Below are 17204 nucleotides of genomic sequence, written 5' to 3'. Positions count from 1 at the left end.
AACAAAACAAAAAGCAAAATAAACCCCCCAAAACAAACAAAAAACCCCCCACAAAACCCCATCAAAAAGAAAACCCCGAACATTAGGTTAGCTAACATGTTTTTTCTCGATTTGCAGGTGCTGGTAAGGTTTGTGTACTCTGTCAGCAAAGGTTACCGGAAGATAACTTACCACAACTGGCGCCATGGTTTCAACGTTGCGCAGACCATGTTCACACTCCTGATGGTAAGGTACCACCACCCTGCTAAGTGTGGCACAGCTCTGTTTACAGGGGGTTTTGCAGCATGCCATGTAGGTCAGCAAGGCTCCCTTCAAATCCTGCTATGAGATAAAGCTTTGCCACTGCTAGCACAGTTCCTTCCAAATGAGAAGGTCTCAGTCTGCCTTAAGTGATGGTCACACTCAAAACTGACCAGAATTAACTGATGGATGAAGTCCTTTAATTCTCATGGGCACAGGTGTGTGTGGTGTTGAATAGCCTTTGGACTAAATGCTTTTGCAGCTCAGGGTACAAAAAGTGAAAGTCATCCCTTTCTCCAGTACTTTCAGAGAGCAAAAGTGAGAATGACATTAGCTTAGATAAAGACAGCCTCACACTTTCCATTTCCAGGCGGGACCGCCACCACTGTCTGTCTATTGCTAACACAAATGTGCAAGTCCCATTTCTCATGGCCTGTCAGGCCAGTAGATGCCCCAAGATGAAAGCCAGGGCTCAAGCTTGCTCTCCACAGCTGCTTCAGCTCAGCACCATGGCCCAGGGCAGTAAGTAGGACCCAGCTGGTGGTGAGGTTACACATGATGCCCAGCAGACCTTGAGGAATTCAGCATGGACTGCTCATTGCTCTGTGCCCAGAAATACTGACTCTTTACAAGGTGCTTTGTGTCCTGGGGCTTGTTATTAGGATGCAAACATCTTGAGGCTGCTGGTGTGGTGGAGTGGCACCATATCATGCAGGCATTGAGCCTACGTGCATGACACATGTGCCCACATACACCCTGACTTGCTCCTGAAACCTTTTGTTTCCCGTTTTTTCCCCATTTTAATCTAAATGTACCATGTGTTGTATTTATCTTCAGAAACATTTTCAGTTCTCCTGGACTGTTTTAGTGTGGAGATCCCTGGCAGAGCAGTCATAGCCCATACTTTTTCCTATATGAGATACTAACAGATAACATGCACATTCTCACCTTCTAGACTGGCAAATTGAAGCGTTACTACACAGACCTCGAAGCCCTTGCTATGGTAACTGCTGCTCTGTGCCACGACATTGACCACAGAGGAACCAACAACCTTTACCAGATGAAGTAAGCACTTTCCTATCACTTCAGACCTTTTACTGTTGCTTTTGCATGGAGTGGAGGCCAGACAGCAATCACACCAAACCCCTATGCAATATGTTCCATACACAGAGAACAACAATCTCTTTTCTGCAAATAACTTTTCTTTTCAGCTTGCCATAGGGTTTGGCTTATGTTTTGACCATTGGGGAAGCTGTGACTTTGAGGTGCTCTCTGAGGCTCTCTTTATYGCTAAGCAAACTGGCGTTAGCTATTTGACTAAAACAACACTCCACATTACTGCCACAGGGTGGACCCAGGGCAGCACAGGCATTTAGTAGCCTGAGCGTCATAGGAGACTCAGGATGCTGCAAGGAGCATCCTGGACATGAGAAGTCTACTTTTTGATGGAAGGTATCTATACAAAAAAAAAAAAAAAAAAATCATTCATAGCACTGCCTTTATCACCTACAGAAACACAGCACCCATGAGCATGAGAGAGTTGCTTTAAATAGGCAGTCAATAGCTAAAAAAAAAAAAAACACTTTCGTAATTTCAGTGACCACTCTAGCCTCTGTTGCAGGCCTAAAGCAATGTCAGATTACAGTTCTTTTGCAAAGCTTGTTGGCTGTGCTAACTTACTGTTTGTGGGAGTCCTTAGGGAAAATGGTGTTTTGGATATAACTGGGCCTTGCGGAGATTTAGCTAGGGAAGTGTGTAACAACTGTTTTTCCTGTTCCTATCGCCATACATCAATATATGGTTATTCAGAAATGAAAAACAAAACACAAACCCAACAACTATTCAGAGTAATAAAAGTCCAGTCATAAACAATATTTTATGTGAAATTCACAGTTGAAGAATGTTTTATACAGTACCCAAATAGTTATAAGTAATGTCATAGAAAGTCTTTTTGCTGTTAGGCTGAAGTCATTAGCTATTTAAAACATTACTCTTAAGCCTTTTATAAAATGAGCTGAACTTAGGTAAAAAGTTTGACGAAATTAAATATCAAATTGGTCATTTACTTTTAAGTACTGTACTAACATCTTTTATTTTTCATTTACAAAACCAGATCTCAAAATCCTTTAGCAAAACTTCATGGATCTTCAATTTTAGAGAGACATCACTTGGAGTTTGGAAAATTCTTGCTCTCTGAAGAGGTTTGTAATGCATGGTAACATAAGAATTTTTTAAAAAAGATGCTTTCAGAGAAGTTCTTAGCAATAAACAGTAATGTTGTCAACTTCCATGGTTCCTGTGCCCAGATGTTTAGGACAAGATCTTTCTCTGTTTTGGATTTCTGAGAAACTGCAGCTATATCAGCCCTTCTCCACATTCCCCCTCCCCAAGTACATTTTGCTCACCAAGGACCAAAACACATCAGCTTCCTGAACACATGATTTTGTCATGAACCATACTGCTGGCCCCCAAGACTAGCTTAAATACAGGCTCATCCTCGTATAGCCTCTCTGMTAATGCCAAGGCTGGCAGACCCCTGCCAGCTAAACTGTTCGCTTGCACTGGGGTCAGGGAAGTTTGGAGACCTGCCACAGGACAGCCCCTGGGCACAGACCTTGTCTAGTGACTGCGAGGGAGACTTGACACTGACGGAGGACTAACTGGGCTCATAACCCCACCCCTGACAGCTGCAGATGAAGCTATTAAGTACAGGTGTGTTTGAGAAAGGAAAAAGCCCGGCAGCTCCTAGCAAAGCAGTGCTTGGATTTTTACAGCTTCTTTCATTTGCTTTTCAGTCACTGAATATATGTCAGAACCTCAACCGGAGACAGCACGAGCATGTGATTCACCTGATGGAAATCGCCATTATAGCTACAGATTTGGCTCTGTACTTCAAGTAAGTCAGTCACACATAYTGCATCTGCAGGATAGAAAGCAGCTGATACTCTACTAATATATAAGAAGTGCTACTTTTACTCTGTGCGTAGGGACACTCTCCAGGGACACCGCCTCCAGAAGGCTCTCTTTAATGCTCATTTCAAAGTAAGGAGAAAAATCATTCAAAAAACTGRAACATTTACATCTGTGATCTTTCAGCTCCTAGTTTCCAAACAAGGCAGTGCAGTATGATCCCCTAGCAGAAAGAAATGTCTATTTTATTATTTTTACTCAGTCATTTAACACTAAAAATACACATTAATGTCACTGGCCTGCTARGGCTTCATTAACCTCTCTGTGAGAGCGGCATAGCCTAAATAATAATGGGTCCCTTGTCAATGAATAYGTAGTCCACCGTCTGTTTCACTCCCAAAAGCCAAAAACCACAAACAATTCAGAGCAGGATATATTGACTCCCTAGGGCGTAAGGCTGGCAGTCAGCAACCTATGCCTCCAAATTAGCAAGGAGCTTTCCAGATCAACTGTTCTCAAGTGTCAGCGTCAGAGATTACTTCTGTACTTTGCATAGAAGAAAGATTAGGCAGAAGACAAGCAGTCTGGGAAACAACAGTTTGTCGACAGCTCTCTCACTCACCAAGGGAGCAGATACCATTGCTCCGTTACCAGAGCAGAACAAGCCCATCTTTGCCATCTTTGGCCTGCAGCTTGTGACTGAAGATCAGATCCAGGCAAAWGTGGATGGACAGCACATGTCCTTGAATCTCTTTTGGACCTGGCCTAAGTGTTGAAACGCAAGATTTTTCAAGATTTCATACCACTCAAAATAAGGGCGTATTGTGTCTTACCACCTCCGCAGCACTTGCTACCTATTTTTAGGTATAGTGCTAACAAAGTCTGACTGAGTATATAAAGACAGGCAGCCTTCAAAGTATTCCCATACTAAAACTATCTCTAGGTTTCATCTGTTGCAGTTTGCTTAATGTGCAGGTAAAAAGCTTGCTGGTGGTGTTAGTGAATGTAGAATCATTCCTCATTTAGCTTCTGTCATTTGATAAATATTGTCATATTAACAGATGTTATCAAGTTAACTGCTCAAGTCCCACCTCCCCATGCTTATTTTTTAATTATCCAGATTAAGAAATTTGCAGTAGTGTCCCCTTCTTAAAATAAGCAAATGATAGTAACTGCTTTTCGTTGCAGTCTTGCTTGAGGAACAAAATGCCAGGACAGCAATTACTGGAAACATTGTTGGAAGGGTTATCAAGCTATGATCAGCCATCTGTTTTTAACACATTGGTTTCCCATTTTTGAGCTTTCTCTCTCTCCCCCTCTCAAAGAAAAAGAACAATGTTTCAAAAGATTGTTGATGAGTCTAAGACCTATGATAGCTCAACTGCCTGGACTGAATACCTGTCTCTGGAGACGACAAAGAAAGAAGTTGTCATGTGAGTACACCAGTTCTGGGAATATTCGTGGTGCAGTAATGCATCTCTTCCTAGGCTGACTGGTGAGAGCTTCCAAACATGGCTAAGACCATTAGTATTGTTCAGTTATTTAAAGGAATTTCTCTTTTTCAGCAGTAATGATCCCTGGCTAGTATACCCCGTTATACTGAGGGAAAAAACGCTCTGGCTTTGTGTAATTTGGGCTTGCCTGAACCAGCCTTAGCATGAAATCAACCTGTGTTGAACAGCCATCTGCTCAGAGCTGATCTTCTGGAGAAGCCTAGACACAGGTCGTAGGGAAGAAACCTGAAATGGTTCTTGCCAGATAAGTGACTGAGGTGTCCCTTCCAGTACTATATTCCCAACAAGGAATGAGATCTGTCTCAAATGAATAAGCCATCCTAGATGCCACAAACTGGGGCAGTCTGCAATGGCAGAGCAAGGAGAGCCCAGTCCACCAGTTGCCCTTCCTGATGGCACCCAATGTTGAGCACTGCAGCAGTCTGTGCTATTCAGTGTCCATGAGGAGGTGACAGGAGTTTCCTCCCAAGTTGGAATTTTAGTCCAGCAGTGACCAAAGCAGTGAAAATCCCAGTGCCAGTTCCCTAATATAAATTCATTTTAATCAAGAGAGCAGTTCTTGATGCTTGTCCCCTCAAGGACAAGGCTGTTACACTACTTCATCTTTCTTTTTCAAGCACTTCAGCAGGGACAGGGAATGCATGACACAATATTGGACCATAAAGTTCTTAAATCCACAAGAAGCAGGATGAAGGCTTTAGAGCAGAAACTAATTTCTCTTCTGTTCTTTAGGGCCATGATGATGACAGCATGTGATTTGTCAGCAATCACTAAACCTTGGGAAGTCCAGAGTAAGGTCAGGTGCTTGACACACTGTTAGGTTTCTCTAGTTTGTACTTCAAAATATTGCAATTTTCTAAGCTACCTAAAGGCTGCATCAAGGTTTCCTGTCAAAATTAGCGAAAGAGCATTAGAATAATGATCTTTTTGATGGATGAATGAAGCTCTAAGATCACGGTCGTGAATTCTGTAGGAAATTTGTGTTTGCCAGAAAGGAAAGAAACGCAAGCATWTGCTATGTTACAGTGAGAAAAGGTTTTATGCACATAATGCATGGAGGGGTTTTACAGCAATACCTGCTGGCTCAGCAACTGATTACTTTCCTTTAGAAGTTCCCTCTGGAACTGCATATATTTGATCAGTTTCTAAATAAGAAACATTAGAATTTAAAGGAGGGTAAAAAAAATAAACCCACCTTTCTATTCAACATGGAGAAAGGGCAACTGAGAACCTAATAGGTAGCTACAGCTGTGACCAGCACCTTGGTCCAAGAAGTAAATCCTTATAGGGGACATGTTGGGAACTTACCTTAATAGATGAATAATGAATTAAAGAGCTCTGGTGCAAAGAAAGCATCTGAGCTGCCACTACACCAGTTCAATCCTATTGCCACGACATTCATTCCCAGGAGGGATTTTGGGAAGGTCTGGAGGCTGGGKGGGATGGACAAGATTAAGGCATAAAGGAGCTAGAAGTAAGATTTGCTTCTTAGTGGAGACCTGAAGTGTTTGAAGTTAGAACAGCAAAGGCAATGATATTTCTTTTTTCCTTCTTTCACAATGTAGGTAGCTCTTCTTGTAGCAGCTGAGTTCTGGGAACAAGGAGACTTAGAAATAAGCGTACTTCAACAACAGCCTATTGTAAGTTGCACATGAGAGCCAGGTGGTTTAAGTCATTACTCTCTATTGTTAGTCTCRGCAGAGAGCAATACAGATCACCACCACCCTCAGGGTGCTGTGAGTCTTCCTGACTACTATGGCAGTCCAAATCCATCTAAAAATGTGGAGATTCAAAGCAAGAAGACCCTCTGTGACAGAGCCCTTTGTCCAGCTCTCCACATGATTAGATGGACTCCATTGGTTGTGAACCAGCAAGGTTCCTCCTGGAGATTTTGGGCTGGTCTCTTACAGAGAAGAACAAAATGAAATATGTACATCTTAGAGGAAAGTATAGTTTCCGATAGTGAAAAAGAGCTAAAAACACAAAATTTCTAGAATCCAGAAATAATTTCTGGTCAATTAATGTGCTTTAGATCAATGTGTCTTAATATATCAGAAAATGTGATGAACCATCAAGCTTTTGGGGTGTGGGAGGAAACTCACATGACCAGCTTACATATCCCCTAATGCATATCAGAGAAGTGTTGAAATACTTAGAATTTGGGTAAATTATATTTTGCAGTGCCATGCAGATTTGATTTTTCTACTCTAAGTACAAATACCTAAATTTGGCTTGTACAGAATCAAGAGGTGTTCCCTGACTTGGCCTCCATCTGTATGGCTTTGTTTTTCTCTACACAAACTTTCATATACACCCCCCATCCACAGATGCATCACAAATGATACCCTAGGCAATAAAATTTTAAAATAATACTGTTGAATGTTCAGTTGAGTGCTTTAGAAACTTAAATACCTCTTTAGCACTTCATAACATGGCCCTTCTCTCAGACATCCTGTTGAGACACACAAGCTCTCTACCCTCCTCCCTATTCACTGGCACAGAAAAACCCATCTAAAATTTATTCTAAAATGAGACCGCTTCATTCCTCTGAGGAAAAGGAAGAGGGCTGTGATTGTTATAGCCTTTAAGGACAGCATGGAAGACCATCAAGGCAGATTTGGAACAAAAGTAGAAGTTTTACTTTTTTTTTTTCTTTTATAAAGTGTTCTCATAAATCATGAAGGATTCTTGTCTTCCCCCCTAGCCCATGATGGACAGAAGAAAAGCTGCTGAGCTCCCAAAACTTCAAGTGGGTTTCATTGACTTTGTGTGCACCTTTGTCTATAAGGTAAGCCAAGCCCGTGCACACCCCATCCTACTCAATATGTGTTCCAGTCCCAGCCTTGATGGGAAGTCCCAGGGTAGAAACAACACTTAGGAGCAGAGGGACAAGTGAAGAAGACAACAGTGAGAGGAATCTCATGTTGCTGCCTATTTCTCTTCTTCCTGTGTTCAAAACAAAAGGGAAGATTTGGGAAAGGAAATCGCAGATGCCAGAGAGATCTATGRCAGAGAAAGTCATGCGAGCATTTGTGTGTCAGACAGGAAGAGAGCAGGAGCTCCTCACCCCAAGGTCTCCTAGGCACAAGGAGGGAGCAAGGTTCCCCTTCTCCTGTGGTCCTGAAGGCAGGTTTCCTCTAACTAGTCACTCCTTTCTGCAGCATTGCAGCTTGGTCCCTCTTCACGCCATTAATGCTTTATCTGCATAAGCCAGTTGGGTAGATGAGGGATAGGGACCCATGCTGCACAATCAGAGATGAATGACAAGTGCTGTATCTGCACAACATTGCACTGATGGCTGTATTTTGGTCAGGAATTTTCACGTTTCCATGAGGAAATTCAGCCAATGCTTGATGGACTACTGAACAACAGGAATGAGTGGAAGACTCGGGCTGATGAGTATGATGCAAAAATGAAAGCTCTGGAGGAAGAGAAGAGAAAAGCGGAAGAAAAAATGGCTGCAATGAAAGGTCAGGAAAAAAGCTTAGCTCTTCATTCCTAACTCAAAATACGTTTATCCAATATCTTCCCATACCTGCAGCAAGCTTTCCCAAAGCAGAAGGCTTATCATATCAGTAGGCAGATCCAAAGAGTCACAAAAAAGACCTGGATGTGAAGAACAGTTTCTTAATCTTGCTCAATTGGCCATATTAAAAAACAAACAAACAAACAAACAAAAACTCAGTAAAACACTTTGTTTATGAAGCTGACACAGATTGTCAAAAYGGTTACCTGCTCAAATGCCTGTGAGCATCTGAAAGACTAATAAGACTATGTTGAGCATGAGCTCCATGGCACCTGGAGTCAGCAGGAGAATCTTTGCGAGCAGGTAGGTCACTGGAGAAGAGCAGGGGTAGATTGTTTTGTACATGTGCTGCCTGACAGGTCATAACACAGAAGGAGTTAAGAAAAACTGACACGCTCCCAGGGAGAAGACTTGAGGAATGACTGTTCTATCCCATTTCTAGCCTAAATTAGGTAGTATCTTGGCAATTTATTTTAGTTGAATCTATTCTTTTATTTGGACCAAGTCTGGATGGAACTGAAGTCCACCAGCTGCAGTGAGCATTGGATGAAAGCCTACATTAATGCTTGTGGTTGGTTGTTAGCCTGAGGATTTGTTTGACTCTCTGAAATGTGGAAGCAGCACGCTCTCTGACCATCTTTGCCAAGTATCTGAATAAAAGTCTGTCAGGACTTGGTGTATCTGCTCCTGKGAGCCTGCATTTAAAGTTTACTTCTGCTTAAGCTGGACAAAACCACAATATCCCATGGGGTGGACATTCCTCAAATAATATGGTTGACCAATTGTTAAGGTGACCTGAAAGTCTTATTTCATTTTCAATATTARAAATTAATTTAAAATATCAAAATTAAGGCCTTGGGTGCAATTTGAAAAAGGTCTGAAGAATTATTTCCTGATTAAATAATTAATATGTAAGTGAGAAACCTGCTAACTCTAAAATATTTTCAAAGTAGCTACGTGTATCTTGCATAGTAGACTGCTCTAAATWTGTGTACTTTAGGCACAATACACATGGATCACTTGATTATTTGCAAGCACTAAATAAGYCCTTTAGAGACTAAGGAGAGATTTTAGGACATCTTTAACTTCTAATTCTTTTTTCTTTTTTTTCTTTTTTTTTTTAATATGGCAGATGGAGTAACCTGTAATGGAGGAACAGCTCCTGCTTCTAAAACCTGCAGTATACTTTAGACCCAATTCCAACATAACATACCCCACACAAATGAGAATGTCCTTGCTTTAAAAAACAAAAACAAACAAAAAAACATGGCATACAAATACATTCCTGATCGGACTGTTCTGCTACCCAAATTAGGCATATGACCAGCCAGGGAAGGACTAGATCTCGTTTGCCTTAATTGCATCTCTTCCTAATGGTAAGGGGCCAATTCTGTCCCATCTCTTACTACATTTAGTGCTCCAGAATGGCATATGGCRAGTCACAGCAATATTTGGTCCAATAAATCAGGTTGCATGACTATAGAAAAAGCATTTCTCCCACTCTGAAACACTTCTTATCCCAGTGCTGGTGGGGTCAGCTGAACTCGTGTCCCGCTCAGTACAACCCCATGTGATTGACCATACGTACAAACGGAGCTTACAGGGTAGGAAAATTGGAGAGCTGAAATCATCATAATTCTTTACATTTTAAAAAGATATCAGAAAGAAATTTGGAGGTAAGAATAAAATATGAAAATGGACCATAGTAAACTGATCTTTGAACTGGTCTAAAAAGTTATGATTCCCCATAAATCCAAGAAACAGTCACAGTGATAGTAATTCTGCAGTCACTTCAAGAATTTGGACAGGTTGCTACTATAAAACTTGCTACTGTTCATTCACGATCCACCCTCTTCACTTCCCTCTTCACGCGGGGATCTGCATCGTGCACTAACCACAGCAGCTGTGCTGTAAAACGTAATCATAAGAAGACAGCGTTAGCATTACTTGTAACAGTTCCTGTTATGGTTACCTAAGCGATCTGAATTGTGGCACCTCCGAATTTCGCTCAGTTTGACATTGTTATGCAATGTTCTTTAATGCAGTTCTCTTGTGAACAGTACAAGTCCTTTCTTTCTTCCTCCTGTTTTTGAGATGTTTGTCTTTTCATTCCCCTTCAGACTTTGAAAGACTGGTAACTTGTGGTCTTTACTTCAGATAAAAGGTAGTCTTCATGTTTATTCATGCAACCGTGTTAGAATATTCAATTACACTCTGATAGTGGTAGAGAAGCCTTTCTCTGCTCCTTTTCTTTTTTCTTTTCTTCTTCTTTTTTTTTTCCAAGTGTTTGGTACATAAGCTATGTAAATGTTTTATTATATAAGCCATGTAACAAGAGTTCTGTTTTCTTGAGGGGATATTAATCATCTTTTGTTACTCCTGCTACCTTCAGTGCTTTTATCCTCCAGTAACTTGTTCTGCATTACTGAAGTACTGTAAGTAAAACTAGAGCCATAATAGCATCTGGTGATCATTTACCTGGTCCCAGAGCACTAAACATGGTACAACCAGCTATTGCTACGCAGCAGGTGTGTGAGCAGCATGCTGTATTTCAGAAATATATAGAAACCTGTAGACTTGCATGAGGGTTAAATATACTGCTAGTAGCCAAAATGTTTTGTACTGTATGTCTCAGTTTTGTTAGGAACTGTGTAGGAGGCTTTCATCATATAGCACTTTCAGGATACCAAGCCAAAGAAGTCATTTTTTTCAGCAGGCAGAATGCTACTAGTTTATACAGTTGTGGAGCTGTAAGATGTGTATTGTTATGAAAACTGTAAGCCACTGTACACTTAAATGTCTCATGCTGAGAAAGCTATTTATGACTTCAAATGTTTGTCTGGAAATAAATATGAGAATTTAACTCTCTATTCYTTGTATTCACTGCAACATGCTCAAACTATGGCATAGCGCTCCAGAAAGTTTTCTTGTATACAGAAAACTAGGGTGTTTGGACACTCCACTTCAGTGGTGGCTGGGGGCGAGAGGGGTCTCCAAGCCTCCTTTCTGCAATGGTGGGGCTGGGGAGGCAGTGGGGACAGGACCAGCCTACCAGTTTCCCAGTTAGCTCCTCTGTAAAGTTGAGAGGGTTGCATTCCCTTCTGTCTGTGCTTCCTACTCTGTGGTGGCCTGGCCTCTTGGGTGTCCCACACAGCAAACCAGTCGGTGGCTGGTCCTTGGGCTTTCCCCCTCTGGTACAGCTATGTGTAATACAGAGTCAATTCTCTGGAAGGGAAGGTATGTCCCTCTTGGCTGACTTCGGCTTGCAGCCATGGGCTAGGTAGAAACAAGATGTACTCCTTGATTAGGCAGGTGTGCTTCATATGTCGGACCCCCTCCCTAAGAAAGGAGTCTCCAAGAAGACCCAGGCCTACAGTTGGGCAAAAATATGGAGAGAGAAACTGAGCTACTATGGGCAGTTCAACCGCTGCTCTTTCTCATGGCGCTATGTGGCTTATGGAGCTGCTGAAGGCAACRTGGCACCTGCTTGCCCAGCGCTCTCTGTCCCCAGCAGTCACCTCCTGTCACAGCATGTACAGCCCCTTGCTTTGGGGCAGCTTGCTCTTCCTTCTTGCTGGTTATCATGGCTCTTGCATCTAATTTCTAAGACATATAGGGTGTTTTAGTGGAATACAGACTACTTATTAGCCTATATGTGTAGGCTGGCATCGAGATTTTTTTGCAAAACAGCACTATCTAGTCACCTAGTCAACTCACCGAAAGATTGACTGCAGCGCTTTCTGGTAAGAAACACCTCACTAAAAAATGTTTCTACTTCTTGTTGCACTGTCACAACCACACTACTTGTAATTTGCTTCTCCCTTGCGGTATTAGCTGGTTGAACAAAGGTGAAACATGCCTGGGTTCTTGCCTGCTGTGTTCCTCTGCGGTAGCCGGCACCAGACTGCCTGGATTTCTCACCATCTACAGAGTCAATGGTGCATGTGCATAGAGATGGGAAGGGACACGAAACAGTTCTCCAGTGTTTTCCCAGCCCTGGGAAGAAAGTGATGCATGATGCATTAGATTAGGAGGCTCTAGCCCACTGCAATGCTATTCCAGAGGACCTTTCCACACAGCTCCTCCCTGTGGAAGGCTGAACAGAGGGCCTCTTCCCAAACAGTGGGGATTATTTTGTCTCCATGTTTTCTTGCAACTCTACTAATAAAAAAAGACCACGTAGGTACTCTTCAGCTGCTCCCTCTGTGCCATTGTGGTGGGTGGATCACAAGTGAACATGCCTGACCTGGCACTGATGGTGACGAAGGAGCCTGTAGATGGACGCTTCTGCTAGCAGAGCTGTGGAGGTGGGAGCTTCCTCCAGAGACAGAGGGAAACTGCTGGGAGGTGGGGACGGTGGTCGTCACAGCCACTTCATATGGATCTGGAAGAGGTGCTTGCAGACTTTTCCCAGTTGGTCTAGATACGACCTTTTGTGGTAGCCTTTCTCGCCTTTCTCTTCCAGCTGCTTTATCATTAGAAAAAACAAAAGTCGGAATGCACGCACCTGTATGAATCCTATTCACTGGATGTGTGTGTTAAATGGGATAACTAAGCAAATCACAGAATCAAAGAAAAAAATATTTTGGGGGCTCTTGTTAGAAGTCTGATCGCCCACGTTGACCAATCGCCCAAAATTAATTTGTATTTGTGGCATCCTTACTTTGTTCCATCCTTCTGCTGTGCACCTTTAAGAGTGCAAAGCTGTCTTTCCCAGGACCTCCCTTAGTTGAGGACAACAATCAGATCACTCCTTAGCTTCTTAAAAGAAGAAAAACTTTTATTCACTCATTTCAGTCCTTAAGCATGTTAATATTCCCCAGGTGTAATGGAACTTATTACAATATTCACAGGTATCTTAAACTTGCTGAAAATGGAAAAATAATCTTCCTACAGCTATTTGGTTCTGCCTTTTTTTTTTTTTTTTTTTGGCTTGAACACAATGGTTGCTTCTACAACTATATTTATGATAAATTTTGCATTGCCTGGAGGGAATGGGGTGATTCGATATCTGTGGGATGGCTGGAATAAAGCTCGTGGCATCTCTTCCGTTAACAGGGAAGAATTTGTCCCACTGCAAGAGTTTGTTTGCCTGGTCCTGCAGACCTTGTGCTTTGGGGGCTGTGTGGAAATGGTGGCCTCATCTGCTACAGGGAATTCCTAGACCCTCACCTCTATGGATCTGATGCACATCCCTGGCTGAAACAAAGAACTCACTCCGTTGGTAACCTAGCTGCTGGGTTGCCAGAAAAAGAAAAAGAAATGGGCCCAAAAATGCAGGAGAGTTCCCAGAAGGAAGCAAGAAGCTAATGATGCCACCAGATCCAAAAGGCAACCGGAGCAGGGCTGAGAAGAGTTCAGATCAGGTCAATTTTTAGTCCTAGAGCTAGGGTATGCAGTAAGACCTCAGGCAGCTTGTACTGCAGAAAACCCTGTGCTGTTGCCTCTGTGCTATGAGTTCTCCGTGCACAGGGACCCCTTATCCCACTGTATGGGTGAGAATCCTCCTGTCTTAAATACACCATATTCACTTGCCAGGAAGGATGACTAACGCTGCTGGGAGCTACCAAGCTGCCCCTAAAAATGAGGGAACCAGACTGCAGGCACAAACAAAACAGTGGTGGTGGAGGTGAGGRGGAGGAGAAAAGGGGAGAAACGAATCTTTCTGTGGCATGCTCCACATTTTCACTTTAATAAGTTGCTAGTTGCTGTGGGGCAGTGAAAGCAGAGATCCCATCAGAGTAACAGCAGGTGGGGCAGACCTCACCTATGCTCTGAAAGCAGCTGGTCACTGCTCTGCTAGCATCAGGGTTCAATTCCAGCAACTGAAACACAGCAGTAGTAGCTGCCACTGTGACTAACCCTCACCAGAAAGGCAATGGTGTACTTGAAATCGAAGCAAGAAGCCTGTTTCAGTTACAGATATTTCTATTCAGTCAGAGCTGAATCCCAAGTGTATGTTTCCATGGTTTTCCAATAGCACCATTTCCACATAATCACAACTGAGAGCCTTTAGTATGATAGCAGGGGTTAAGGATGCTGCTTTATAAAAATAAAGTTTTTCAGTAATTCAGATCCAGTCTCCCGCTCCTAGAATAAGTCTTTTCAAAGGCTTACCCTATATATCCTATATTATCCAGAAAGATGTGAAGTATTACCTTGATTTTACAGAAAATAATGTATTTTAAAGGAACTACCAGTCTAGATCTCTACTTTCATTACRATCACCCAATCCCTTCATTGCTGTGAGGTATAAATTCAGGCTAGGAAATAACTAAAGAACTACTCAGGACAAGATTCAGCTAACTTCTCTGCTCCCTCTTTCCTCTTGAAAATATGCCACTTAMCACAATTTCTCTGCTGTCATTACACTCAGTTTATACTTTTAATTCAATTCTGATTTTGTTATATTTCCTTTCACTACATTCCATAGTGCTGCCTTCTTTTACTAGCTGAGAATATTCACTGATGGTTGAGAATGCATTTCTTCCAAAGCATATCCTCGAAGAGACTATTTACTGAGAACAAGCGTAGTTTACTGAAAAATGTGGCAGTGTTTCACTTAAGATTCCCACTTTAAAAAGATGGAGACCTGCAGTCAGTACTTCAGTTGTCTAATCAAAAAAAAANAAAAAAAAAAAAAAAAAAAAAAAAAAAAAAAAAAAAAAAAAAAAAAAAAAAAAAAAAAAAAATCTTGTCTCCACAAGAAAGCAGGCTCTCTTCAAGACAGATCTACTATTACCATTCACAATTCAATGAGTAAAAGCACAATCACACTCACTTAACAGCAAAGTAGCAGAGAAACTTTTTACCTGCTTCCAGGACCTCTGAGGTCTCCACAGCTGAGCTCTTGCCTTAGCAATTTACAGGCCTAGTGCAAATAATCTCACACTGAAGGCCACTAGTTTTTCCAACTTTAATTACATGCATAGCCACTGACTTCTTACAAAAAAAAAAAAAAAAAGAGAGAGAGACAATTAGGTGATGTTCTTAATTTTAAGGAACCAATTGTGCTAACCAACTGTGAAATTTTGTAAGACAAATGTTTAAAAATAACATACTAGTGAGTTAGCACTAATTCCTCAGTCCAACATGGCCTGACAAATTATAATCAAATTTGACTGCATTGTCAAATGCGAGGATCATAAAACTATCCAAAGTGATAATAAAGCTGAATAAATGACCGTACATTCCTAATGAAGCTAGTTCATACAAAGGCATGCAAAGTCAGTGCAATGCCTGCTTCTCCCCTATTCCCTATACAGAGAATTTTGTGCATTACCTGATCACAAACATTCCCTGCAAGTAACAGATGCAGTGACTGGCTTTACATCTGGAGGAAGAGAGCAGAGAATGTCATCATCAGTAGCTGGAGTCAGCTTGTGACAAGTGCTTTCTTTCACATTCTGTAAATATTTTTGTTGCTGTTAAGTCATTCACTCAAAAAAAAGTCACCCAGAATGTTTTAAGTCCTTTATTGATAGAATAACGTGCAAAGTTAAACTGTTCAGCGCCTAGCCAGATATTTTCATGAATGAAAGTGTGATCCAAACTTCTGTTCATTTCAATATGGTATCTTCACTTGCTAGAAGGAAAGAAAAAACAAGTATGTTTAGGAGTACTGGCAATTCCTATGCATATTCCTACTGAAACACAGCAAGACACTAGTTGGATCTCAGAGGCTACCTCCAAGTCTACCAATTCTTTTTGTCCTGTTTTTATAATTCCCACTTCTGCTAATTCAACAGCAGTTGATTTCACTGTTAAGGGTAAAAGAATTTTGTGGGCTTACTCACAAGCGAAGTAACAGCTTTCTGAAATGGCAATTCAAGTAAGCCAAAAATTGCTATCATTTTAGATACTTCCAGTGGCCCATCTTTCAACAACAGTCTTCAAAAACTGTACTGCAACACTGAGTGAAGTTTGAACAGTTCTTTGGCTCACTGGAGAACTTTAACAAAACTATTCAGAAGGCAGACAGGTAATCTATATGACACTTAAGTAGACTACACATACTAAGGAAGTGATGACAATTCTACTACTRTATGAAGTAGAAATTTGCAGTACAGACTATCCTAAAAGGAACATCCCATTCGTGCACTCCAAGATCAAGGGAGGCTATATATTTGAGATCTTAGAGCTTGGGATCTAAGTAAGCCAGAAAAAGTACTTTTATCTCCAGTAAGCAGCACAATTTACTGTCAAGCATATTTGATGTTATAAATGCATTGCTCATTTTTAATTTCACAACTTTGTCAATATTATTAATCTTTAGAACACTGCAAATATCTAATTCCTAAGGAAATAGTTATTAAATGTGTAGCTAGATAAAGGTAACTGTGCTTACTCATCATCAGTTTCCTTCAAGCTTTTCCTAAGTGAAAAATCCATGCAAAGAACCCAGGCAACTCAACCTAGAGAGCACACTGCTCTGCGACAGGATGAGAACAGGATGGGGGACTCAAGAAATATCTTAAGGATGAGAAGTATGTTGCAGCAAGGACACTGTATGCAGAAAGGAGAAAGCAGTACTAATCCCAACAGACCACCTTCAGCATACTCTCTTCACAGGGGACACGTAAAAGATGAAGGTGACCTCTAGCATTATGCTAGGGGTAGCATTTTAAAATTGCAGTCATAACCACTTTTGCCCAAGATTTGCTCTTTCTGACCACAATAATTCTGCACTGCATAGGGGAAATGGACTGAAGTTTACTGCATTTAACTATTAAGGAAAAGCAGAATACAATTAATACACGTTTCAGTTATTCTTTCCAGAATAACCAGCTGCTTTTTACAGAACAGGTACCTTCCGCGAGCTCCTTCGCGATCCGCTCCAGCTCCTCGCGCTTCTTCTTCTCCTCGGCCTCCACGCGCCTCTCCTCCTCGGCGATGGGCTTCAGGTAGTCTGCCGCGGACGGACACACGCGGCCGCCTCAGGCGCGAGCCCCGCGACAGGCCGCGCGGGCGGCTTCGCCCCGCGGCCGCGACATGGCGGCGCGGCCCGCACCGGC

General features: G+C 41.9%; 1 protein-coding gene and 1 long non-coding RNA gene across 4 annotated transcripts in view; one reads left to right on the top strand and one right to left on the bottom strand.

Annotated features, from left to right (window-relative positions):
- Nucleotides 1–9794, top strand: part of PDE6B (phosphodiesterase 6B) — a 28216-nt gene extending 18422 nt beyond the window's left edge. The window contains exons 14-23 of the mRNA XM_085317486.1: nt 118–225; nt 1196–1305; nt 2354–2441; nt 3036–3136; nt 4476–4583; nt 5397–5460; nt 6230–6304; nt 7369–7452; nt 7978–8134; nt 9323–9794. Coding sequence (XP_085173612.1) covers nt 118–225; nt 1196–1305; nt 2354–2441; nt 3036–3136; nt 4476–4583; nt 5397–5460; nt 6230–6304; nt 7369–7452; nt 7978–8134; nt 9323–9381 — 954 coding nt within the window. The 3' untranslated portion in view covers nt 9382–9794. The remainder of the gene's footprint in view (nt 1–117; nt 226–1195; nt 1306–2353; nt 2442–3035; nt 3137–4475; nt 4584–5396; nt 5461–6229; nt 6305–7368; nt 7453–7977; nt 8135–9322) is intronic.
- LOC146600812 (uncharacterized) overlaps nt 9324–17204 on the bottom strand; it is an 8262-nt gene continuing 381 nt past the window's right edge. Inside the window, exons 2-4 of one of the 3 annotated variants that reach the window (XR_014897369.1) lie at nt 15473–15523; nt 15003–15129; nt 9324–10098 (exon numbers count right to left, since the gene is read on the bottom strand). This is a non-coding gene — a long non-coding RNA (uncharacterized LOC146600812). Of the gene's footprint in view, nt 10099–12128; nt 12187–12639; nt 12656–15002; nt 15130–15472; nt 15524–17204 lie in introns of those variants that run through there. The other 2 variants (XR_014897371.1, XR_014897370.1) reach the window with 2 other exon arrangements.

Source organism: Rhea americana, unplaced genomic scaffold, assembly GCF_003343005.1.
Source record: "Rhea americana isolate MKP2758 unplaced genomic scaffold, rheAme1 scaffold_115, whole genome shotgun sequence".
NCBI lineage: Eukaryota > Metazoa > Chordata > Aves > Rheiformes > Rheidae > Rhea > Rhea americana.
This window is presented reverse-complemented; position numbering and strand designations above follow the sequence as displayed.